Source organism: Ictidomys tridecemlineatus, chromosome 2, assembly GCF_052094955.1.
Source record: "Ictidomys tridecemlineatus isolate mIctTri1 chromosome 2, mIctTri1.hap1, whole genome shotgun sequence".
In the NCBI taxonomy this organism is placed as follows: Eukaryota; Metazoa; Chordata; class Mammalia; order Rodentia; family Sciuridae; genus Ictidomys; species Ictidomys tridecemlineatus.
Genome location: NC_135478.1, coordinates 75,837,188 through 75,862,267, shown reverse-complemented (window position 1 = coordinate 75,862,267; position 25,080 = coordinate 75,837,188). Strand labels below are relative to the sequence as shown.

Genomic DNA, 25,080 nt, shown 5'->3' with positions numbered 1-25,080 from the left:
TCTAGAGTAGAATGGCGGGTTCGTGGAACGACTGCCAAACTGCTTTCCAGAGTGGCTGCGGCAGCGTGTACAGGTTCAGCTTTGCCATGTGCTCACCACATTGTCGTCATCTGTCTTTTTGAGGATGGCTATCCATTTTTGCAGCAAAACCTCACTTTAATATAGTTGTAGTTCCCTGATGGGTAATATGTTGACTGCCTTTTTAGGTGATTATTAACCACTTGTATATCTTCTCTAAAGAAATGTCCCTCTAGGGGCTGGAGTTGTAGCTCAGCGGTAGAGCGCTTGCCTCATACATGTGAGGCACTGGATTCGATTCCCAGCACCATATATATAAATAAGAAAATAAAATAAAGGCCCATCAACAACTAAACTATATAAAAAAAAAAAAAAAGAAATGTCCCTCTAGATTCTTTGTCCATTTTTAAAAGGGGTTGTTTGTTTTTATTGCCAAGTTGTGTGAGCTCCCATCAGGTACATGATATACAAATATTTCCTCGCACTCTGTGTAGGAGGAAATATTGGGAAGAGCCGCGGCCCTCAGGTTCCTGCTAACCCCAGCCCACCTTCCTGCTGAAAGCTCTGAGGAGTTCTGTGGTTGTTGCCAGGAGGTTTTTGCTTTCATGATAGTGTCTTTTGAATCCCAAAACTTTTATCTGTGTTTTTCCTGTTGTCTTTGTTTTGCGTTTCATACTAAGAAGTCATTGTATCACCTTAGACTTCTGTGCTTTCTACTGAGAATTTTATAATTTTAGCTATAAAATTTAGGTCATTTAGATCATTGAAACTTGTGATCTGCTTTTAATTCATTTTTGGATGTGTTGTGAGAAAGAAGTCATGATCTTATTTTAACATTTATCTTATTCTGAATATGGAAGTAATAAATGTTTATGGCTGAAAACCTAAGTAACACAGAAAAGTGTAAGGAAGAAAAAATTTCTCATGATTCTACAACCCAGAGATGCATCGTTAACATTTTTTGATCTGTCTCCTTGGAGTTTGATCTGACTCTCTTTGGAGTTTCCCCCCAAACCAATTTTTTTGAATTAATATACCTTTTGTATTGTGCCTATATTTTTAAATGTTAATATCAGACCATATGTATTTATTAAATAAGCTGCTTAGTTGGTGAGTTCTTGGTGTTATCACCTAGTGGACCCCTGGGTAAGCAGTACTTGATTGAGGAAATGGGTTACACTGGGACTCTAGAAGCCCTTTTGTGTGTCCTTCCCATCATGAGCCCCCCTTCTCCCATTTATGTTGTTTTGTATCTTGCTTTACTTTGTAATTTTTGTATATGGACATTTTCTTAAGCCAGTAAAACGTTAAGGCTCCTTTTTTCATGGCTGTAAAGTGCTGCATCATGTGACTGCACCGTCACTGACTTAACCATTCTTCCGGTGTGTCCCCGTTTTCACCTTTTAGTTTTCCTAGAAGCCCCGGGAAGCAGTTCTGGGGGTCTGAGGGCATTGGCAGGCTTGCTCTTTAGCTCGGGTGTGCCCGCGTACCTGTCTCAGTAAGCCCATCTGTCTGTGTCTAGCCCTGTGATTGCTGCACAATTTTCAGACAATCTGATTCGGCCGTTCCTCATCCACATCATGTCTGTGCCTGCGCTTGTGACTCATCTCAGCACAGTGACCCCTGAGGTAAGTGGGCTCTGTGAGTTTCCCCCCAAACCAATTCTGGTTTTGCTTTTTTCCTCACAATTTAGTAAAAGGATTGCTATGTTAGTTCTCACTCCTCCTGATTTTTCTTCTAAACTAATAGACAGCGTAGACACGCTCAGGTTAGTAGCCCAGAGAAGCAGGTTCCTCTGCTTGGTGCTTGAGGACCTGTTCTGCTGTTTGGGGAACAATCTGCGTGTGATCAAGCTCGTGCTGTGCTGGGAAATTTCCTTGCAGTTTTCACTTTAACTGTTTGCCGTTGTTTACAGCGTCTCACTGTTTTAGAATCTCATGACATGCTTCGCAAATTCATCGTATTTTTAAGAGACAGAGACCGATGCCGGGACATTTGTGAAAGTTTAGAAGGCTGCCACACACTGTGCCTGATGGGTGAGTGCCCCACAGCAGCGGGGTTTAACTGGTGCTGGCCATCAAGGGAAGCCTGGGTGTAACTTAGTAACAACTAGACATGATTACCATAAAAAGCATGTACACAAATGCAGCAGGTTAAAATATTCATGTAAAGTTAAAAATCACACGGAACATACCTCTAGCAAGCTAGGTAAGTGATCATAAGTGAACCTTGGATTTCAGCCCTGGGCTTTCCAAGGAAAGAATGAAAATATGGTGAATTGCCTCTGTGGGTCTTACCTCCAGAGAGAAGGGAGGCTGTGCTCAGGCAGGGCTTAGGGCGAGTTGTGCCTCATCACCTGCTCTCCAGTGCTGTCACTGCAGATGGAGAAGGGGTTTGTGATGGAAGCACTTGGAAACAGTGGAGATGCATGATTCGCATTGCCTGATGGGAAGAAATTTACCTAGGAAAAGTCCTTGGGGCCAAATTTTAATGGGAATATCCTGTATAGGTCTTCACACAATGATAATGAGGAACTCTGCGAAACCTTGGAGAACAGCGATTTCCCCAGGACATTCAGTTACTGTCATTTCTTGGCTCTCTCTTGATTTTTAAATATTAGTATGATATTAAAGTGTACCCCTAACTAACTATCGTGTGCCTCTATGTGCATGATGTCTGTCGTTACGTCACGTAGTCTTCATAGAAAGGAGACCATGTTCTAGTCTTAGAGGTGATGAGACAAAGGAGAGGCGGTCGAGAGCCACACAGCTCACCTGTGTAGAGCCAGAATTTGAAGTCAGTATTGACCTGTTTCTGGCCTCCACACTGCAGCCCCCAGCACTGGCAAGAGCCCTTCCCTGGAATCTTGCTGCACATGCAACAGGGCTGCCCAAGCCATAGAGAGCAGGACTAGGAGGCACCGAAGTGCTTCTGTTTGTCCCTTCACACTTGGCCTTCTTTCCTCATAGGCAACCTCCTGCAGTTGGGCTCCCTCAGCCCCCGAGTGCTAGAGGAGGAGACGGACGGCTTTGTGAGCTTGCTCACCCAGATGCTGTGCTACTGTCAGAAGTACGTGTCCCAGAAGAAATCCAACCTGACCCACTGGCACCCTGTCCTTGGCTGGTTCTCCCAGTCTGTGGATTATGGGTAAGTCCTGGAGACATGGTGCTGCCTTCTGGCTCTCTCCACGTCACCTCCCCTCCTTCCTTCTGTCTGTCAGCTTCTGTTTTGCTTCTTACTGCAAAAATAAGATGTATTTATTGAACAAAACAGGGATACGATCATGAGAACAAAACATCCCATAATCTTACTATCCAAAGATGACCTGAACGAACATCTGTTTAGTGTTTTCCTACATCAATAGTTTTGTATAAAAATGAGATCATATGATTTTGCATTTTGTCCTGTTCATTAAAAATTTATGAATCTTATCAATAGTTTTTCTTCTTCAATATCACTTTTATTGATTTACTAGACAGCCATATTTTGGAGATGCTGAAACAAGACAAATGACTTAAAAGGATAAAATCACCTCCTTTTCAAGAGACTGGAATATGAATTTAAAAATTTTAAATTAAGAACTCAAAAGCAGGTCTGGGGTACTGCTCAGTGGTAGAACATTTTCCTAGTGTGCCCAAGGCCCTGGGTTGAATCCCCAGCACTGAAAAAAAAACAAACTCAAAAACCTTAGGAACACTAGAGTAGAAGACTAGAGATCAAGAAGGGAGCATCTCAAACGTGGAGAGAGTGCCTGGGCTCAGCTCTTTCCTCTCAGGTGTCTACCCCTGCTTGGTGTCCACCCCTGCATGGTGTCCATGGCATATACTCTTGAGGCAGAAAACTGAGGTCTCAGAGAAGGGCTCCCTCTTCCTTGTGCCTGAGTGGTATTTTTGAGTCCTGACTAGTTAAAATGATCGTTGCCGAGGAACCCGCCCCAACAGCCCACCTGGGCAGCGAGGCACCTGTGCCTGGAGCCTGGAGGCTGTTCCGGGCGGGGTGTAGGCAGAGAGCCACTGGTGGCCACTGCTCTTCTCTGAGGGCCTTTGAACAACTTGCCTTACCTCAGTTTCTTCATCAGAGATGTGGAGGGATTACAGTCCGTCCATTAGGGCTGTCTTAAAGGACTGAACAAGGTGACGTGTGCCCGCTGCTTGGTCTGGCGGATGCCCAGTGACTGGTGGCTGTCGCCGCCATGATGCTGTGGAAGGAGCCGTGGTAGGAGCCGTCTTAGGGTCTTGAGTGGCAGGGGCATGCCAGTAGATGCCAGGCATGGGGTGGTGCTGGGGTGCAGCCTGAAGTGGGGACAGAAGCTTCGGAGGCAAGGGAGCACTCGGGTGTCATGTCTGCTTCATGTGAAGCCGCTGGCTGCAGCCAGCCCGGAGGAAGCAGGCAGTGCAGCTACTTGAGATAGCTTTTGCCTACTGGGTAGTGGGTGTCCAAGATGACCGTGGCGTGTGGAGCCTGGGGACCTGGGGAAGCAGTAATGCTGATGGCAGCACAGGTTTGGGTGTAGTGACAGACAAGGTTCAGTGCCTTCACCACACTTGGACCTTGGTGATGGTTTACAGGATCCACCTCAAGAGCATGGCCTTGAGGGGAGCTGAGCAGGCCCGTCCTGGCCAGCAGAGGCACCAATGCACTGTTCTCTTGCTCTCCCCTAGCCTCAATGAGTCAATGTATTTGATCACCAAACAGCTGCAGTTCCTGTGGGGGGTGCCTCTCATCCGCATCTTCTTCAGTGACATCCTAAGCAAGAAGCTGTTGGAGCACCAGGAGCCAGCCCCCGCCCAGCCGGCGTCCCCACAGAACGTGCTCCCAGTGAAGAGTGAGTGGCCAGGGCTCTGCTGGGCCAGAAGGCAGCCCCTGCTTCTGCGTAGGGGAATGCTCTGTGTTGGGGATGTTCTATCTTCTCCCACAGAGGTCCTAAATCTGCTTAAGTCAGGTCCACATTTTGCACAACAGTCCCAGGAACCCTGTACAAGTGGAAAGCAAGGGCCAGGGAGATATAACTAGGTAACAGTGTGTAGAAGAATGTTCTCAGGTACACATTCCATGAGGGCCACTTCAGTTTGGCTGTGAATCTTCTAGTAGCCAGAGAGAACGGGGTCTTGCAGTCCCTTTGAACTTTCATATTCCAGAAGAGGGAAAGGAGCCATATCTTAGGGGACATAGAGCTGTTTTAAGGTCCTAATTATAAAATAAATCTCCCATGTGGAGCTCCTTATAAAACACCTCAACAGTACCCAACTGTAGGGTCAGAAGTGGGTACCATGGAAGGCTCTCTGCTGCCTGCTCTGATCAAAGTTAAGGACATGACACCAACACAGAATCTACAAATAAAGTTACTTGCCCACAGCAGTTTCTCGGTACGGGGTGGCTTTTCTTCTGCCTCCCATGCACCACACATCCATGTCTTGTAGTTAGTTAGTGGGCACAGGCTCAGTAGATATAATTTCAGCAGGATGTAAATGGGAAGGCTTAACAAAGTAGAATACTGTTCAGAACCAAATGTCAGCACTTGAGGAGGTTATGCCTCACTTCCCTCCCAAAGCTCAGAAAATTCAAACTCAGCTGGCCCCCTACCCTGCACCCTCTTCCCCTCTGAACTTTTCCTTTTGCAGCTTCTGAAATTAGGTAATACAGTCAAAGAATCCCATGGTATATTCAGAGTTGAATATATCTGGCTTAATCAGAAATTTTCTGATGTTCTGAGGAGGTATTTGGATTGTACCTAAAATCCAATCATTAATGTTTTTCGAAGTTATCCCAGAGAAATGTCTTGGGTCCAAGCACCAGCCTCACTGCCTTGCCCTGCTATACATTTGGAATTTTGTCAAAATGCTGTTCCCTTGACCAGATGAGGTTTGGCAGATGGCTGAGCTTCTGCTCACAGCTCTTCTCCACGCCAGGTCTCCTCAAGCGTGCATTTCAGAAGTCTGCATCGGTTCGGAATATCCTCAGGCCTGTTGGGGGCAAACGCGTTGACTCTGCAGAGGTTCAGCAGGTCTGCAACATCTGTGTCCTCTACCAGACTTCGCTGACCACGCTCACCCAGATCCGCCTGCAGATTCTCACAGGTTTGGAGGCCCAAGACTGCTGCTTCCATCTCGTCAATTTGCTAGACAAGTTTTCTTAGGAAAAGTTGATTTTCTTTCCTGGCTTCCTCATGCAGAAGATAGATGTTGAAGGAGGGTGTTTCTGAGTTTTTTCTTCCTAGAGATTGGTACACCGTGGTTAAATAGCTCAAGCCAGTCCTAGTCATAGTACTTCCATCTTGTTCCTGTCACCTGGCTCTTATTTTAGTTATGAAGTATAACTTTTAAAATGTTATTTTTTTCTGAGTAGAAAACTAGAAAACAAGGGGCTGGGGATGTGGCTCAAGCTGTAGCATGCTCACCTGGCATGCGCAGGGCACTGGGTTTGATCCTCAGCACCACATAAAAATAAAATAAAGATGTTGTGTTCACCAAAAACTAAAAAAAAAAAAAAAATTAAAAATTAAAAAAAAAACTAGAAAATGTAGGGAGACAGGAAAAATACCACTCCTAATCCCACAATTCATGCCCAAGCATGTCATACATAAGTTATAAATATATTGAAACTGATATATTTTATCCTTCCTTTTCCATTAATTATTTTACAAACATTTTATCATTCAACAACTCTTCAAAAACCTCATTTTTATTGGCTGCATGATCCCTCATTGCATGGGGACGCTCAACACTTTATTTTCTACCTGAGCAAGGGAGAAAGTGCTTTGTGAGCACAGAGCAGCAAGGGCTTTGAGGGGTTCGTTAGTGTACATCAGAACCACAAGTCCAGAGGGTCCTTGTGAGCCATGAAAGCTGGTAACTGCAGAAGGATCAGAACTTCTCGGCTGCATTGTATGACTTTTTAAAATCTTAAGTTGCTGCTGCTTCTGGCTTTCATACATTTTATTCACTCTTCAAATACTTATAGAGCACTCATATGTGCAAAGCACTGAGGATACAGAGGTGAACAAGACAGCCAAGGTCTCTGTCCCTGAGAGAATCATATTCTAGCAGTGGGGAGACCAGCAGTACCTAAAAGTCAACTGTATAAAATTGGCTCCATGAAAATGAGAAGGCATGATGCTGGCTTGGGCTAGGACTGGGTTTCCCTGCCTCAGTATCGTTGATATTCGGGGCTGGATGATCTTTGTCGTAGGGGCTCTCATTCATCATAGGATGCTCACCAGCCCCTGGCCCAGCAGCACCTTCCTCCCCAGTTGTGACAGCCAAACATGTCTCCAAACATGGGCAAATGCCCCCTGAGGCCGAGGTCATTGTGGTCAAGTGCTCTGGCCTAGTGGTGGTAGTGAAGATGGAAGCAGATGTGCTGGAGAAGGACCTCTGTGGGTCCTACTGGGGGACTGGACTTGATGCATGAGGACCAAAGATTCCAAAGGTGTTGCCTGTGTGGATGGTGACACCATTTGCAGAGCTGGGGAAGAACGGGACAGGGCAGTGGGGGTGAGGACTGCGGAAAGTTGGAAGTCGTGCTAGGCTGTGGTGAATGTGAGCTGCTGGCTAGGCTTGCAGGCAGAGGTGTCCAGAGGCCTTTGAGGACAGAGGGGGGCCATCAGCGGAGGGATAGAATGAAGGCTTTCCGAAGGTTCCAGACCCTGCCTGGCCCCACAGCACCTGAGGGCTTGGGAGCATCCTGGGTGAGAGGATTTCGAGGTTAACATCCATGTCCAGCTTTTAAGATGAGCTCACAACTAAGCTCATTTTCCCAAGTGAGAGAATCCAAAACTAAGGTTTATTGGCTAATATGAAAATACACATTTTCAAAAATAAAAATAAACTAGTCTGAAGTGTATGGATGACATTCAGTCTATTAGCTGTATACATCTTAAATCAGATTATAGAAAGTAACATTTGTTATGTTGACCATATTGTTTTTCTATTCTACTTTATGAAGACCTTTGTTCCTCTTCCCCACATGCCCTGAGGCCCTGGAGCTCCTGATACCACTCTCTGGGCACAGCTTCCCCTTTTCTGTCTCAGCTGCCCAGGATGCAGCCCTGTTGAGTCAGTGTATGAGGCTGAGTTTTAGTCTATATCATGAGTCCCATCATAGAATGTGAGGATAGCTATTTTCCTCCTTTTGCCCAGGAGGAGCATATTTATGACCTCTACAGTGTAATTACTTACTGTTTCTCTACTTTTAACCTGCGAGGTTCCTGTGTTCTTTGGTGTGAATAACTTGGGCTACCTAAAAACTAATTATAAGCTAGGAACTATGCAACCACTAACCTGGTCAAGGAACTTTTACTTTTTAAAGGTTTCTTTATAACAATACCCTCCTTCCCTTGCAAGTGTAAGGTCTAACCTTTAAGAATAGTAACTTGCTTGATGGTACATTTCTTTGACTCCCGTGCAGTTCCTTCGGTTCACCTCTCAGTGTCCTAAGTAGCATTGATGGAACCCCACACCCTCCCCAGGCTCTTGTATCCTCCCCAGATAGCCCTTTATTCAAACTAAATTACAGACAGTGCCATGTAAAATGAGAGGCATTATAAGGGCTCCAGTGTAGGTGACTGCATTTCTGAGGAACACACCATTTATTCAGGGACATGTAGAATTTTAGATCCAGACTTTCTAAGTCACTAGCTGCGTTACTGGAATTAAAATATACTAGTGATGTAGGCCTTGGAAAGCAGGCTTAGAACGTCCTCTGCTTTACCTTTTGCTTCCCCTGGGTTGATTTTGTGCGGTACTTCAGAGTGTCTCTGCTACAGTCATTCACTGCTTTCTTATTTGTAATGTAGAGGAATAGAAGTTGATAGGAGGAGAACTTTGCTAAATGTGGGTGAGCCTGCAAATTGTAAATAAACTTTTATTAGAACACCACAAATCCATTCATTTGTGTAATATCAACTGCTGTGGTGCTACAGCAGTAGCATTAAGTAGCTGTGACTGTTGAACTAAAACTTGGCCAGAGGAGGCCACCATACATTGAACCGTACATATCCTAACTTAATATATAAACTAACGGAAAGCCTGACATGGGAAAATACTTTGGTAACAAATTGCTGATTCTAAGCCAATCATAGCTACAATCTTCAGTCAACCACAGCAGCCAACTGATCAGAAGGTGTTCAAATAAGGAATAGCTGAGTTGTAATAAATCCTGCCTGCCTGCTTTCAAAGCAGAGCTTTCTGAAGCTCTTCTGGTCCTGTGGCCTGCCCCATGTGCCAGTCGTTCTTTGCTCAATTAAACTGCTAAATTTTATTTGTCTCAACAGAGGCCATCTGGCCTACAAACCTAAAAATATTTACTCTCTAGCCCTTTCCAGAAAAAAACCTTGCTGATCCCTGATTTAAAATATAATTGCTAAATCAGACCTGGGTTCTTTTCTTGGCTCTGACACTTGCTGGCTGTGAGTTGGGGCAAATTATTTAACCTGGCTGTGCTTCAATTTCCTCCCTTATAAAACAAAGATGACACTGGACTTCACAGGCAGAAAGGAGACGATGCGTGCAAAGTGTTGAGCCTGTTATCTGCACTCAGGAAGCACCATTAAACGTTGGCTGTTACTATCATTGTGATTCTCAGGGTGACACCGCTTTCCTGATTGCACCTTCTTCTCATGCACAGTAAATGTTCACTAATAGCTTAAGTGTTTCCTTTTCCCAATGGAAGGAGAAATAACAGACCAGATGGAGCCCCCACCTGAAGCTTGGGTTTCTCTATCCTTTTCCAGGTCTCACTTACCTTGATGACCTACTGCCCAAACTGTGGGCGTTTATCTGTGAGCTGGGGCCCCACGGAGGGTTAAAGCTCTTCTTGGAATGCCTGAACAATGACACTGAAGAGTCCAAGCAGCTCTTGGCCATGCTGATGCTGTTCTGTGACTGTTCCCGGCACCTCATCACGTAGGTTAACTGCTGGGGGGCGGAATACTTTCCTAGGATTCAGGGCACCAAACTACAATGTCAGGAGGCAAGGAACTGCTGATAGGATCACTGCATACATCTTGGCCTGCGTGGCAGGGTCAGTATAAGCATTAGACAAGAGCCAGGCATGGGGGCATATGACTGTAGTGACAGCTATTTGGGAGGCTGAGGCAGGAGAATCACTTGAGCCCAGGAGGTCAAGACCACCTAGATGACATAGCAAGAACACACCAAAAAAAATGTAGACAACAAAACATTGACAAAGCAGGCAGCATGCATGGGGTGTGCAGCAGTTGTTCTCATCCTTTCAGGACAACTGGGTGGGACCCCCAAGTGTGAACTCTGGGGCCTCCTGGAGATGGGTTCAAATCATAGCTCCACTGTTTATTTACTATACTAGTTAGATTAATGGAAAATTCCAGAGTCAACCAGGGAGCAAAATCTGGCTCAGCAATTTACTAGGATACCCTGGGCAAGGGATCAAGGAATTCAATCTCTCTGCTACTCATTTTCCTCATGTATACATGTAGGCATTTCAGTGAGGATTTAGAGGTAATCAATGCCAAGTGCATCACACAGTCCCTGGCACAGAGGAGAAGCTCAGTGTGTGTCGGCTGATATTGTTGTCATTGTTACCTAACTAGCTCTGGGAAGGTTGCCTAACCTCTGTGAGCCTCGCTAGGAGCATGGAGATACTATTACCAATCTGAAAGAGCAAATGAGAAAAGGAGTGTCAGGTAGTATGGCACTAGATGTGAGTGGAGAACTAATAAGAGGCTCATCCAGTTCCTTGACTGTTCGGGCTTTTGTGTCTCCTGGTGTCCTTGGCATTCCTCTAATCCCACGTTCTCTTAATTTAATATAGACTGGACCTCAAGCAATGAAGTTCAGCCTAGAAGACCATAGCAGGAAGGGTTAGGGGACTCGTAAGTGGCAGTTTGGGCAACGTGAGGAGGCTGAGTGAGCAGGTGGAGGTGAGAGCAGTGTCTGTAAGGACCAGGAAAGACACCCTTAATGGTTAGTCACTGAGTACAGGGTAATCTGATAGTAAGTCACATTCTGAAGGTGCATGGAGTGGTTTTAGTAAATTTTCTTTTAGAACTGTGTCTCGTGTTCATTCATCCATTTATTCTTTCAAGCATTCTTTCACTCACGTATACTTAATAAGTACCACTAGTGTCTGTCCTCAATGTGGAATGAAGCTCTGCAGCCTTCCTGAGGAGGAACAGACACTCAGTCAAGAGCCCTGCATATCAGACAGGAATTTGGCACATTGAGGCAGGAATTTAGACTTGAAAGAAGGAAGTGTCACAGCCAGTTCCTTGTAAGAAAGAAAAACTGCAAGAGTGGGGCTTTTTCCCCCCTTTAATTTTATTTTATCTTTTTAGTATAGACAATTTCAAATAAATAGAAAGTAGAAGCAATAACAAACTCTCGTGGCCATCACCAGCTTTAGCTCATGGCCAGTTTTGCTTCATCCGAACCCCTCCCTGTCCTCCTCTTCCAGTGTCTTTGAAGCCCATCTTAGACATTAGATCATTTTAACTTTACAGGAAGTGTCTCTGAGAGTTAAAACTTATTTCTTAACCTGATTGTATTGTCTGATAAGCAGAAAGATCTTATTTCTTTCCCTTTCTCTGTGGGAAATTCTAAATAATTTTGTCTGATTTAGAATCCTTGATGACATTGAAGTTTATGAAGAACAAATTTCATTCAAACTAGAAGAGCTGGTCACCATCTCCTCTTTCCTGAATTCCTTCGTGTTTAAGATGATCTGGGATGGAATTGTAGGTAAGGTGGAGGTGCTCGCCAACATTTCATTGAGGCTGCTCCCAGGGAGGCTTTTCTATTATGTACCAAAGTTAATAAAAATTCACATTTAAGCCAGGCATGGTAGCTCACACCTGTAAACCCAGCAACTTGCGAGGCTGAGGCAGAAAGACCACAAGTTTGTTGCCAGTCTCAGAAATACAGCGAGACCCTATCAAAAAATAAAAAGGACTGGGGGTGTGGCTTAGTGATAGAGCATCCCAGGTTCATTCCCCAGTAGCACTCCAAAAGACCCAATTTGTTCACATAACTGGAAGTTTTCTCTCTTACTAAGACCTCTTTAAGAGAGGAAGCATAAGCAATGCATGCCAGTTCACACTGCAGATGAGCGCCCCCCCCTGTGGTGTTCCCAGGTGTTCAGTGCAAAGGATCTTTGGACAATGACTAGTGAGAGCTAGCATGAGGGTCTGAGACACCAAGGCCCTGCAGACACTTAGGACCTTCCCAGGGACCTTTTTATTCCTTTCATTCTATAGAAATTCAGAGCAAGAGAGGTCAGGGTTTGCTGGGGACCGCAGGAAACAAGCCGTCCTCCAGGTCCTCTAGCTCTGACCCTTCTCCTGCAAGTGTGACTCTCCTGTTTGTTCCCCTGCAGAGAACGCCAAGGGCGAGACCTTGGAGCTGTTCCAGTCTGTGCATGGGTGGCTGATGGTGCTCTATGAGCGGGACTGCCGCCGCCGCTTCGCGCCGGAGGACCACTGGCTTCGAAAGTGAGCACCATGGGGCGGGGAGGCAGCCAGGGGCCTCCATTTCTGTCTGTCTGTCTCAGCCTCTCCCTCCCTCCCTCTCTCCCTCCCCCCGCCATGTCTGTCTGTCTCACAGTCTGTCTGTCTGTCTCTCTCTCTCTCACACACACACACACACACACACACACACACACACACACACCCCATAAACAACATACACACAGCAGGTACCCGAGAACTTGCCACTCCTGTTCCATGTTGGAGGGCCTTTTCTTTCTCCTCCATGTTGGCCATTCATCTGTGGAAAGAGCTGCTGTTCTGTAAAGCTCCTGTTGGGACGCATCCCAGCAACCACTTCTGTTACACCAGGAGGATCAGTTAATTAATGGCAACAAAGCCAGATCACATTCGGCCGCTGTTTCTTATTCAGACTGGGATGAGAGGGTCTTCAGCTGCCCTGAACAATGGGGTGGTAAAAAAGTGCTTTGAGGGTTTGGATGGGGGAGGGCGCGAGGCAGCAGTCCTCCAGCAGTACCTAAACTTAAGAGCATGTCCGCATTTTTATCAGGGATGCATCAACTTTTAGGTTACCATTGCAGCTCTGGTACTAGAGCAAAGCTTCGCAGACTTTGGCATAGAGGGAAAAATGGCTCTAGGCCCTATGGACTCACGTCTCTGTTGCAGCCACTACCTCTGCTCTTGTAGCATGAGGCAGCCATAGGCAGTCTGTGCTGCTCCCACAGAACTTTACAAAGGCAGGCAGCCAGCTTGGCCTGCATGCTGTGGTTTGTGAACCCTGCACTAGTGTACGGTTTTCATAACCCCAGACCTGTCTTTCTTCTTAAGGGATCTCAAGCCTAGTGTACTCTTCCAAGAACTCGATAAGGACCGAAAACGGGCACAGTTGATCCTGCAGTACATCCCACATGTCATTCCTCACAAAAACGTGAGTTGCCCCCAGCTGGGCTCCTGGTGTGTTGCTGTCCCGCGTGGTCCCTGACTCTCTCATTGTTATAGCGGTGCGGAACGCCGGAATGAGGTGGTTGATTTTGCAAGTGCAGTGATGGCATTTCTTTCTCTGTGGCAGGTTACACCAAGTGCTGAGGGTGCCGGGTGGAGAAGGCAACGTGAAGTGGTATTTAGGTGGAGTGAGATGTGTGCCACAGGGCTAAGCCCAGGCATAGGAACCTGACTCCTCTCAGTAAGGGGAAGGGATTAGAGAGGGCTCCAAGGCAGAAATGGACATGACTTAAAGGTCCAGGGTGAGAGAGAAGCCAAACAGCTGGTCTGGCTGGAAAAAGTCAAGAAACAGCTGAGGAGTTAACAGGAGTTAGAGCAGGAAGGGCCTTGTAAACCGAGGCTAGGAGCTTAGATTTTAGCCAACGTCATTGCAGGGTTTTAAGCTTAGAAGGTGCCAAGACAGAGCTGGAGAGGTGACTGGAGGTAGAGGGCATTAAAGCCAGCTGGCCTGCATTAGAGAGAGGCCTCCAAAGTAGATAGATGACCAAGGCAAGAGACTTTCAAGGAGCCAGCACCTAAGACCTTGGAGCCTGATTACCTTCAGAGAGCAAGGAAAGGAGAAATGGAGATACTCTTGAGCTCTGGCTTAGTGCCTGAAGCTTGGTGCTTGGTGCTTGGGTGGGCTGCTCCCTGAGGGAGAAACAGGTGAGGGCAGGTCTGGGATATGGTGGTGCATTCAGTTCTGAGTGAGTGGGTGCATGTGGCTGTGGCTCCTGATGGCTCTGGCGCTCAGGAGGGAGGCCTGAGTTAGAGAAAGCTTTCCCGCCTGAGCTTGCAGTGTGGAAAGGCAGGTAGGGAATCAGATAGGTCCTGAGAGGAGAGAAGGAGGAATCTGAGGAAACAGGGATCCAGGAGAGTATGGTGTCACTCCAGGGGACAAGAGAGAATTGGGAAAGCTTGCTAACCGTGGCAAGAGCTTCCAGGCCATATGGGAAACGTGGCTCGAATCCCTGGGAAGGAGCTGGCACTCAGCAATACTGCTGGTGGGTGACAATACTGTGCCTGTCTCAGAAGAGACTCCTCAGAGTCCAGAGGTACCTTTCTTTTCTTACCCCTTTTTTTGATTCTTTCTTTTAAAAATAGACATATTTTTAGAGAGCATAAATCCCATTTTTGTATATTATATCTCAGAATTCAGAGATACTTAATTCTCACTGCTCTGATACTGTTATTTGTTTTTTAATATTTATTTTTTAGTTGTACACAATACCTTTATTTTGTGTTGAGAGCCACAGCCGAGTTGGAATGGCACCTAGGATTTTGCCAGTACTTTTGAGTTCTCGCAGAGTTTCCGTTGAGTTCCGGTTGAGCTCTCGCAGGGATTCCTGCAGAGTTCGAGGTTGAGCTCTGGGGAATTCCTGGAGAGTTCGAGTTGGTTGGTGAAGTTCTGGTGGAGGGAGTTCCGGTTGGTGTGTGGTGTGTTCCTGGAGGAGCCTGGTGGCGTTTGGGGGAGTTCCCGGAGAGTGTGCTGATGGAGTTCCGAAATAAAGTTTGTTCCTGCTTGAGTGGCTTGTGATTTGTGCCCAGCCAGACGGCGGCAATTTTGTTTATTTATTTTTTTGTGGTGCTGAGGATCGAACCCAGGCCCTTGCACATGCTAGGTGAGCGCTCTACCACTAAGCCACAACTCCAGCCCTGTTTTTATTTATTTAATTTTTAAAATATTTATCCTTTAGTTCTAGTTCTATCTTTATTTTATTTTTATGTGATGGATGCTGAAGATCGAACCCAGTGCCCCAGGCGTGCTAGGCAAGCGCTCTACCACTTAAACCACAACATCCCCCCCCCCATACCGTTTTGACCTTGACTTTAATGTCTGTGGTTGCTATTCATTCCCCTCAGGCAGTGATGTGCAAACAGTGTGGCTGTTAAAATTCTTTTTGCACCTGACAGACTCTCAGGAATGAGGGACCTTCCTTGAGGGAATCCCTCAGCGGACCCCTGAGCCTGTCTCCCATAGGGAAGGCACAGCCCTGCAGACCATTCTGTGGCTGTACTCTTCCAAGTGATGGGACAGTCTCCCTCATCTGAAGCTGATCTACTTCTAACTTCTACTCTTGGTCTCTGAACCACCCGCAGGGGTGGCATCTTTAATCTGTGGAATAAATCTCTTGAGATTTGCACACAGGTCCTGCTTCTGAGTCCATCTGTTCCTCATTTAAAGCAGTCTCTGACCTCTCATCTCCTGGTTGGTGGTGGCTGATTTAAAACACAGCACCTCAGCTTGTCCCTGTGTCTGTGAACTCAGGCTTTGATCCTGGCATTGCGTATTGCATAGACTGGAGTCTTCTTGCTACATGTCTGTGTCCACAGACGGCATGCTGGGGCACTGGAGTTACCGAAGGATGTGTTAAGTATTCAAGAATGCAGTGGAACACCCGTGAACTACTAGTTTGAGGTAGCTTATGATTTCAACATTCAATCACACTACATTCTTTTCCATGATGTCATATTTGCAAAGTTAGGTTTTCAGAATGAGATAAAAATGTTTTATATTTCAATTTATGTGCATTTTTAAAATACAACTAATTTCTTTTTTTTTAGAGAGAGAGAGAGAGAGAATTTTTAATATTTATTTTTTTAGTTCTCGGCGGACACAACATCTTTGTTTGTATGTGGTGCTGAGGATCGAACCACACGCATGCCAGGCGAGTGCGCTACCGCTTAAGCCACATCCCCAGCCCCAATACAACTAATTTCTTAGAATAGAAATACTTTTTAAGTTGTTAGCATCTAACTACCTAATGAACTGGTCTAGTAGGCATTTTTGGTCTAGGAGGGCCAAAAAAATATATATACTGCCATCCTAGGGGTGCCGTGAACAACCTAGTGTGGGAACACTGAGGTGAGCTGGAGTGACTTGTGAGTCCAAGCCATATGCTGACTTTTTTTGGGGGGGGGGGGAATTTTACTTAAGGTCATCATTAAGGTTATCTGTCCGTGGCTCCTAAAGTTTCCTCCCTTTGAAGGGAAAGGAGAAATACTGGGGAATGATATTGACCATATTATATTGTTGTGTCATGCATATAACATGATGTTATATTTGCAGCCTATACTCCCAAAATCAAGTGGGAAGTGAGGCTGCAGATGGGAGGAGACAGCAGGAGAATGTAGTGTAACTAGATGTTGAAATTAAAGCTATCTTGAACTATATACATAGTGTATGTACAAATACGTAACAGTGATTATTAGATATAATAATAATGTACTGATGAAATAATAATGCACTGGGCTGGGCTGGGGCTCATCCATAGAGCGCTCACCTGGCAGCTGTGAGGCCCTGGGTTCGATCCTCAGCACCACATAGAAATGAATAAATAAAATAAAGGTATTGTGTCCAACTATAACTAAAAAATAATTTTTAATAATAATAATAATGCACAACTATTATGTATAATTACAACATACCAATAAAAAAATGGAAAAAAAATTTTCCTCCTTGGGAGGACAGGACCCTTCCTCATCTCCTGGTCCCTGTCCTGCCCCCAGCAGTCCTGGGAGGGTCAGGCGTGCTGTGTTCCGAATGGCGAGGGCTCTCCTGCTGTCTCCTCCCGTCTGCAGCCTCACTTCCCACTTGACTTGGGAGTGTAGGCTGCCATCTGCCACTGGCATGGTCTTGCTGGGGTGCCCAGGAGGGAAGCAGGATCTCAGCTTTGCCATTGTGCCATCGCCCTTTGACACTGCACCCCTCCCTCTTTCTTGCTCTTACTCCAGTGGGTGACTTGCTGTTTCCCTTAACGTTTTTTCAAAGACTCAGCTCTCCCTTGCTCACACCCAGCATTTCACTCTCTGTCCTCACCGCCTTGCTTTCACCTATTTACCTGTGACTCATCTCCCAATTGGTATGTGAGACTTTGCCTTCTTGTTTTAGCCCAGAAAACCTAAGTGAGGTGGGGGGCCAGGCTGTGTGGGGTGGTGGTCTATGAGTGGGCTCTGGATTTGAATCTGGCTCCCAAGTCATATAACCTTGGTTGAGTCCACACCCTCATCTGCAAAATGGGGGTGGTGTCTACCCAGATGTCTGTCGAGGATTCCGAGGCCTCCCAGCCCCTTGAAGCTGGATAAGGGTGCCTCAGGCCTCCTTCCACACCCTGAGGAAATTGAGAGCTTCCCAGGTGGAAGGAACTCCAGAGGCCACTACTGATGTGGCTGGCTTAGTGTTGAGTCATGCCGTGGGCCACACTGGTTTGACTGGAGGAGACCCGCATTTTCACCTCATGTTCTGTGGAAGAGCCCCTGTTCAGGTGGTCATGCTGGAGATTCAGGTCACTGGAAGCAGTGTGTCACAAACCACATGACTGACCTCAGAACCTGTTATAGAAAGTCCCACAGCAGCTCCACCACAGAAGAGAGAGGTGGGCATGTTCTTTGACCATATCAAGGGCCCCCCTCACTGGGTTTTTCCCTTCTATGGGCCCTGGAGCCCTTAAGGCTTTTGGTGCTGCTCAGAGCACTTCGGTCCTTATTTCTAAACCCAGGGTGCCAGGGTGAACGGCAGCCCCACCTCACCCCCGCATGCCTCCCATCCTGTGCTGCCCCTGGCAATTGCTCTTTCTGTTAACAACTCTGTTTATAATTTTCTAGCATTAATAAAAGGGTTGAATAACACGAACTAACCTCCCCCTGGTGGATCCTGTACTATTGTTACAATTGTTTATGTTCTTTTTTATATTTACTGAATTCCAGATTTTTAGGAAAATTCCAAATTATTAAAAAAGCAGGTGTGAAGCCAGGTGTGCTAGTGTACACCTGTAATCCTAGCGACTGAGGAGGCTAAAGCAGGAGAATTGCAAGTTTGACACCAGCCTCAGTAATTTAGTCCCTAACCATCTTATTGAGATAGTGTCTCAAAATAAAATTTAAAAAAATTAAAAGGGGTGGGGATCCCGTCTTGAATCCCTGGTGAAGAAAGAGAGAGAGAGAGAGAGAGGCAGGGGGGAGAGAGGAAAGAACAAGGAAAAACCCACTGTGATTGGTGTGTATATCCATTTAGCTGACTTCAGGTGAATGCTGTCATGAATTATGCTGTTCTGAAGGGGCTCATTGCCAGGCACAGTGGAGGGTGCCTGTGGTCCCAGCTACTTGAGAGGCTGAGAGACAGGATTGATTGAGCCCAGAAGTTCAAGCAGTTTAGCCAACATAGTGAGATCCTGTTTCTTTAAAGCAAAAAATACAGTAAGCTGGGCACAGTGGTGCCCACCTATAATCCCAGTGACTCAAGGAGCTGAGGCCGGAAGATCACAAGTTCCAAGCCAGTCTCAGCAATAGCTAGACCCTGTCTTGAAATAGAAAATAAGAAGGGATGGGGATGTGGCTCAGTGATAGAATGCTCCTGGGTTCTGTCCCCAGTACTAGGGGGAAAATTACAATAAAGGGGCTCATCACAATCTTCAGGCTGAGGAGAAAGGGTTCTAGTTAAGTGATAATTGAGAAATATTACTGGTGGGACAGTGCTGTGTGCTTGAGGGCACAGTGGGCCAGGGACCTTTTACTGAAGGATCATTTTTTACATTCTGACAGTAGGAAAAATTGTCTTTGAATTGTTGCTGTGTTTTAAATTCATAGTATTGATTTCCTCTGAGGCATGTGTGGCTGTAGAAAGCAGCCTCTCACTTGTTCTGCCGCCAGATTCCTGCTGTGGATTATTGACTGCAGGAGAATAATCTTCTCCTGCTCTGCTCCTCTCTGGACTACAGCATTAGACACACCACTCCTCCCTTGGCCCAAGTTCTGCCATATTTCTAATTCCCAAAAGTGCTATTGGGGACATTCCCGTCTCACAGGACTCCCCTGACCAGCAGCACACACCAAGCCATCCCATTATGGTTGAATTTTGTGTGACTTAAATTTCAGTAATTTTGTGGAGTGGTTTTTATGGAAACATTAGTTGTTGATTCTTTTTCTGGTCTCACCTTTGCTCGTTTCAGAGAGTTCTCCTGTTCCGAAACATGGTTACTAAGGAGAAAGAGAAACTGGGGCTTGTGGAAACCAGCTCCGCCTCCCCCCACGTCACTCACATAACTATCCGTCGTTCCCGGATGTTGGAGGTGAGTGGTGAGTCCTGCAGAGGCTGATCACGGAAGTGTGCTCCCATCAAAGAGGGTTTCTGGTGGATGGCCGACTGCCTCAGAACTGTTGTGATCACTTCTTGGTCTCATGGCTCTGAAATCAAGACTCCAAGAGTGGGAAAGGGGTCGTTTCTCCTGTTGACTGCTCAGAACAGCTGCTCAATTAAACATGTCCTCAGGGCTGGGGACCCATAGTGAGGGTCCCTGTGAGGGTCTCTAGCTAGAGCATCAGACTCCTCATGTCTCTGAAATGAGGACAGATCTCAGCTGCAGCGACCACTCCACCATCCTCAGACTTCATCATCCCAGCAGGTACAGTGCCCAGGCCACTACCTGTGAATGCAGCAGAGGGAGAGAGGCTGTGACACACCCATTGAGCCACACAGAATTGGGGGTCTTTGTAGAAGCATCGTTGCCCTCCTTAGTCCTTAACTCTGGACTCCAGAGTTAAGCAGAGACTTCATATAATTTAGAGCCTGGTACTCTGTCCTCAAGTACTTTACCTGTGTGTCAGGAAATTATATGATGATTTGTTAGGATGTGAGTGGCAAGGCCTGTGGAAGCCTGTCACAAAGAAATATGCCCTGCAAAACAGGACTCTTAACACTGACTGCAGACTGCTGGAGCACTGTTGTGGTCAGTGGGCCTCCCCGTCACAGCTGTGCTGTCGGAGCTCACCCTCCCCTGGGTCGCATGTGTGCATCCTGCCTGCGTGTGCTGGTCCTGCCAGCAAGGACACTGATGGCTGAGCTGCCAGTCTCCATTCTCAGGAGGGTTTGGCTTGATTTATTTGCTGTTTGCTCTGCAGACTTTTATCACACTCTGGCCGCAGTTCCTCATTTGCATGTTCTGCCAGAGTGAGACAGTCAAGGGGTCCCACCACAGCCAGGCCACATAGCCAGCCACCAGCACATGGCGTCAAACAGTAGCCCTTCCTCCCATGTCTTTATTTCCTCTAGCAGTGCGTTTGCACCACATTTATGTCACTCCTTACGGGCAAGCCTACTTTAGCTCCCTGACCGCTGATGATTGACACTAGGAGCGGTTAGAAAAGGCAGTGGGTGTCAAACAGTTGATGTTTTTAACATTCTTAAAAGTAGAGATAAGGAACTTAAGTGCCCACAGGGACCCTGTATAGGTTCTGTGCATGAGCAGAGCTGGCCACGGGCGTCTCATCCCAGGAGTATTTTGTTTGCCTGCTGAACAAATGGAAATACCCTCCATTTTCACTCCCATTTTTTCTAAAACATGACCTCTCACTCTGAGCACCTCTACCTAAGGAAAACAACCCCCCCGAGTGACAAGTTTCATCCAGCTTAGTGTCAGGGAGCAGTAGACATGGGTGGGCAAGTGGGAGTAGGTACTTCTCCCTACAGAGGCCCTCTCTGCTCCAGCCTTCCTGGCTCATCACATGGAGGTGTGGGCTCCAGAATGCTCTGAAGTTTTGAGACCAAAATTCAGGGTTTCATTTGTGACCCTCAGATCTCTTATGCTGTGAACTGATTAGATTCTACCGGGGGCTCAGAAGAACAGATGTTTCCCACTGAACTCAGCCTGTGGCCACCAGTTTTCTGCCTCTGCTTTGGCTTGAAGAAGCAACCTTGTCATGCTACAAAACTCCCTTCTCCAGCACTTCTTTGTCAGACCCAGATGCAGCTCCCCTGGCTGTAGAAGACTCAGGCCCACCACCCGTCGTGCCCAGTCAATTGTGTCCAGCACCCACCCCTGGAGGAGTTAAGTGAGACTAGTGTCTCCTGAGAGGGATGAGTTCTTCAGTTTTCTGCTCGAACCTCCTGGCTAGTAGAAATTCACTCAGCATCCTGGTTCTACAGGACCCACTTTTTAAAATCCGCCCTTCAGAGGGACCAGAGGAGAAAGGCTATCTTAGTTCTAGGCACGGTCCTTTTTCTCTTTCCTTTCCATGAGATCATATTTTGTCATGAAATCCAGTTACGAAAGGAGAGGAGTGTTTATTCGGTCACCCCGTCGTTTTCCTGGTGTGCTAGCTTGGTTATTAGCATATGAGCGCCCAGTGGACCTTACTTGATACGGACACAAGGGGGCATCAGGAGGCTGCTGTCAGACTCAGGCTATCCTGAGCTTTTATCCGCCGCCTCCTCCAGAGACTGTGGACGGCCACCTGAGAGGTGTCCAGGGTTAGTCCAGGACCCGCAGGAAGCTCCCCACAGAGTGAGCCTGGGCTGGAGCGCTGGGATTTCAGAACTGGAGAACCTCACACAGACTCCTCCAACCTTTCCCCTTCCCCTGTCAAAGGCAGAAATGAGGCCAGAGAAATTGAGATTCTCAGTCAAGGTCATTTGGGAATCAGTGACAGAGCCAGGCCCAGGAACCAGGTCTCCCTTTCCCAGCTCAGTGTTTTCTGCATCTGCCCATTGAGATGCAGTGGAGAGAGGAGCACCAGGCTCCCCTCGTCTCCCCGGGAGGCATATGTGTCACCTCGCACAAACACACCAGTACCTGAAAGGCAGAACTATTCCAGAGGAGGAGGCTATGAATTCCTCTCTACAGCTTTTCCTTTTCTTTCTTTCCTTTTTTTTTTTTTTTTTTTTTTTTTGTACTGGGTATTGAACCCAGGGACACTTTGCCACTGAGCCACATCCCCAACCCTTATTTTTTATACCTTTATTTTATTTATTTATTTTTACTTGGTTCTGATTGAACCCAGGGCCTCACCTGCACTAGGCAAGCACCAGGCTAAGCTTTTTGGAAGGAGTGGCTAATGCGGGGCTCACGAAGCAAGCCTGAGGTCTGGATCCAGCAGACGTTCCCGGAGCACAGCCACGTGCAGAAGGCGAAGGCCTCCCGGTACCATCCTGGTCAGTCCCTGTGGCCCTGCACATACCTGCTGGCAAAGGTTCAGTTAGGAAGCTGGCTTTAAAGCAGAATGGAAAGACCCCGCCACTCCCCGGGACCATGTTGGAGTCTCCCCACCTCCTTCATTCACTGTAGGGCGCAGCTGTCAAGGTGGACACGGTGCTGCTGCAGCCTCACGGCACCATCCTAGTTCCCCCTTTTTTCATCTACCTTAATGGTTCTCAGACTTTATATGCATAGAAAGTACTTTTCAAGTATGCGTGCACAAAACTGTGTTTCTGTTCCTACTGGTGACCGTTGGGACTTAAGAGGTAATTTCTTCCTGACTCACACTTTGCAGCCTAGGACCCCTGATAGGATTTGGGACACATATAGGGCAGTCCTTTGGATCTCTTAATGAGTATGGCAGGAAGGCACCAAGGGTTCCCCAGAACAAGTCTTGCCATTCTAGCAGATTGCTCTTTTGCATTGTGACCAGGTGAGCAGACTGATAGATGGGTGGATGGCTAGGTGCTGCAGAGATGGTCTGTACAAATGTCAGGAAAGCGTGGGACACGGCTACAGCGGTGACTGTGGCATGGCCTCAGGAACATGTTAAGGTTGACTTGTAACTCACTGTGTGACAGTATGTAAAGACATTAGCTTCACTCTGATGATGGGTCCTCTTATGCTGGGCGTCTCCTTCCCGGGCCCTGTCCTCTGTCCTGCTCCCTGATTTTTATAAACACTTCTTTGAAATAAAAACCTCAGCGCCCTGATACAAGGAATTCACTGAATGACCGAGTTAGAAGCCGGGACGACCTCGACAGGTGAGAATCCAGAGAGAGAGAAAACAAAATAGCCCAGTAGGAGAACTCTGAAACTCTGTCCTGGGGCCACACTTGCTGAGTTCTGGATGAGGGATATGGGCTAAGTGACTGAGGAGTGACGGCTTTTTTTTTTTTTTTTTTTTCTTTTTGGTTGGTTGGTTTTTTCCTGGTCCTGGGGATAAAACCCAGGGCCATGCAAGTGCTAAGCCGCACTTTACCACTGAGCTACACCCAGCAGGTGCCTGTGTATTGAGGGAGCTGACCGCAAGGCAGAGATGTGCTGGCGCTTCTCCCCACAGCCCCTGCCCTCGCTGATGCCCAGCAGCTTTCCTGTACCCTTGTCTCTGCCTCCCACCTTGTCCTCTGCCATCTGCCTGCTCTGCTGCCAGTAGATCTTTCTAAAACAGAAAGCCAGACTCTTTCTCTCTCTCTCTCTCTCTCTCTCTCTCTCTCTCTCTCTCTCTCTCTCTCTCTCTCTCTCTCTCTCTCTCTCTTTCTCTCTCTTTCTCTTTCTTAAGTTGGTTCTGGGGATTGAATCCAGCAGTGCTTTCCCACTGAACCACATCCCCAGCCCTTTTGATTTTTTCTTTTTCATTTTGAGACAGGGTCTCGCCGAGTTGCTTAGGGCCTCACTGAGTTGCTGAGGCTGACTCTGTACTTGCAGTCCCCTTCCTCAGCCACCTGAGCTGCTGGGATTACAGGCGTGCACTGCTGCACCTGGCTCAGCCTTGTTTCTTCCTGACTAAATTCTTTGCCCCCGCCCCACCACCCCAGTTGCCCTCAGGATATAACCTTGATTCCTCAGCAAGATTCACAAGGTCCTGTGTGATCTCAGGAAAAGCACCAGAGCTGAGTGACGTGGGAACTGCATTTTTCATTTTATAGTGTTTCATAAGTTTAGATTTTTTGCCCATGAACTAAAAGATACTCTTAGCATTAAAAGGAAAGAGAGAACTATCTTGTCCTTTTTCATCCTTTGTCTGCTGGCCAAGAGCTTGTCATGACTCATTTTGTCTAATCCCCTGTCTGGCTGCTGTGTGTCCTCTTGAGGGCAGTCTCCCCTGGCCAGAGAGCAAAGCCATCACATCCTCCTAATAGATCTTTCCTTTTAGCAGGCTCTCATTCAAAAGCCAGTGAGGACCGCTCTTCCCGTGTCCTGCAGTTCCACTGGGAAAGCTTCCTGCAGGGGGGAGGAGCCCTGAACTGTGCAGCAAGCCGTGGTTCCTAAGGGCCACCATTCTGTCTTGGCAGGATGGCTATGAGCAGCTCCGGCAGCTCTCCCAGCACGCCATGAAGGGTGTGATCCGCGTGAAGTTCGTCAATGACCTCGGGGTGGACGAGGCTGGGATCGATCAGGATGGCGTTTTCAAGGAGTTCTTGGAAGAGATCATCAAGAGGGTGTTTGACCCGGCACTTAATCTGTTCAAGGTGGCTGGTGCTGCGGGTTGGGTTGGCAGCAGCCAGACCTGGGATAAGAAATGAGAACAGGGCACTGACCTCTGCACCCCCTGTCCTTTTGCTTAACAGACCACCAGTGGGGATGAGAGGCTGTACCCCTCGCCCACATCCTATATTCATGAGAATTACCTGCAGCTCTTCGAGTTCGTGGGGAAGATGCTGGGGAAGGCTGTGTATGAGGTAGGCACAGTAGGGAGCGGGAGGCAGCATGGGAAACGAGGTGTGAGAGGACGGGGGCCTCACGTACATCCATGTCGTCATCCCAGCTATGGGAACAGCCTGTCATCAGGGCGGATTCCAGGAAAGGGGCAGGAACCAGGGGGTTGACATAAATGCTGGGTTTCTGCATGTGTTGTCTCTTCGAATCCTCAGCAGCCCTGTGTTGTGCTCTGCGTCCTCTTTATTGAAGGATGAGAGAACTGAGGCTTGAGAA

The 25,080-nt window shown here is 47.2% G+C and overlaps 1 protein-coding gene across 7 annotated transcripts in view; it reads left to right on the top strand.

Annotated features, from left to right (window-relative positions):
• The window catches only part of Ube3b (ubiquitin protein ligase E3B), a 50,676-nt gene that overhangs the window by 12,746 nt on the left and 12,850 nt on the right, over nucleotides 1-25,080 (top strand). For 6 of the 7 annotated variants that reach the window (XM_005340110.5, XM_013365107.4, XM_040289356.2 and 3 more), the window contains 12 exons: nucleotides 1,541-1,646; nucleotides 1,934-2,054; nucleotides 2,988-3,165; nucleotides 4,680-4,843; nucleotides 5,928-6,095; nucleotides 9,749-9,920; nucleotides 11,614-11,732; nucleotides 12,367-12,481; nucleotides 13,304-13,403; nucleotides 19,405-19,524; nucleotides 24,441-24,617; nucleotides 24,717-24,827. In XM_005340110.5, coding sequence (XP_005340167.1) covers nucleotides 1,541-1,646; nucleotides 1,934-2,054; nucleotides 2,988-3,165; nucleotides 4,680-4,843; nucleotides 5,928-6,095; nucleotides 9,749-9,920; nucleotides 11,614-11,732; nucleotides 12,367-12,481; nucleotides 13,304-13,403; nucleotides 19,405-19,524; nucleotides 24,441-24,617; nucleotides 24,717-24,827 — 1,651 coding nt within the window. The remainder of the gene's footprint in view (nucleotides 1-1,540; nucleotides 1,647-1,933; nucleotides 2,055-2,987; nucleotides 3,166-4,679; nucleotides 4,844-5,927; nucleotides 6,096-9,748; nucleotides 9,921-11,613; nucleotides 11,733-12,366; nucleotides 12,482-13,303; nucleotides 13,404-19,404; nucleotides 19,525-24,440; nucleotides 24,618-24,716; nucleotides 24,828-25,080) is intronic. The other variant, XM_040289357.2, reaches the window with a different exon arrangement.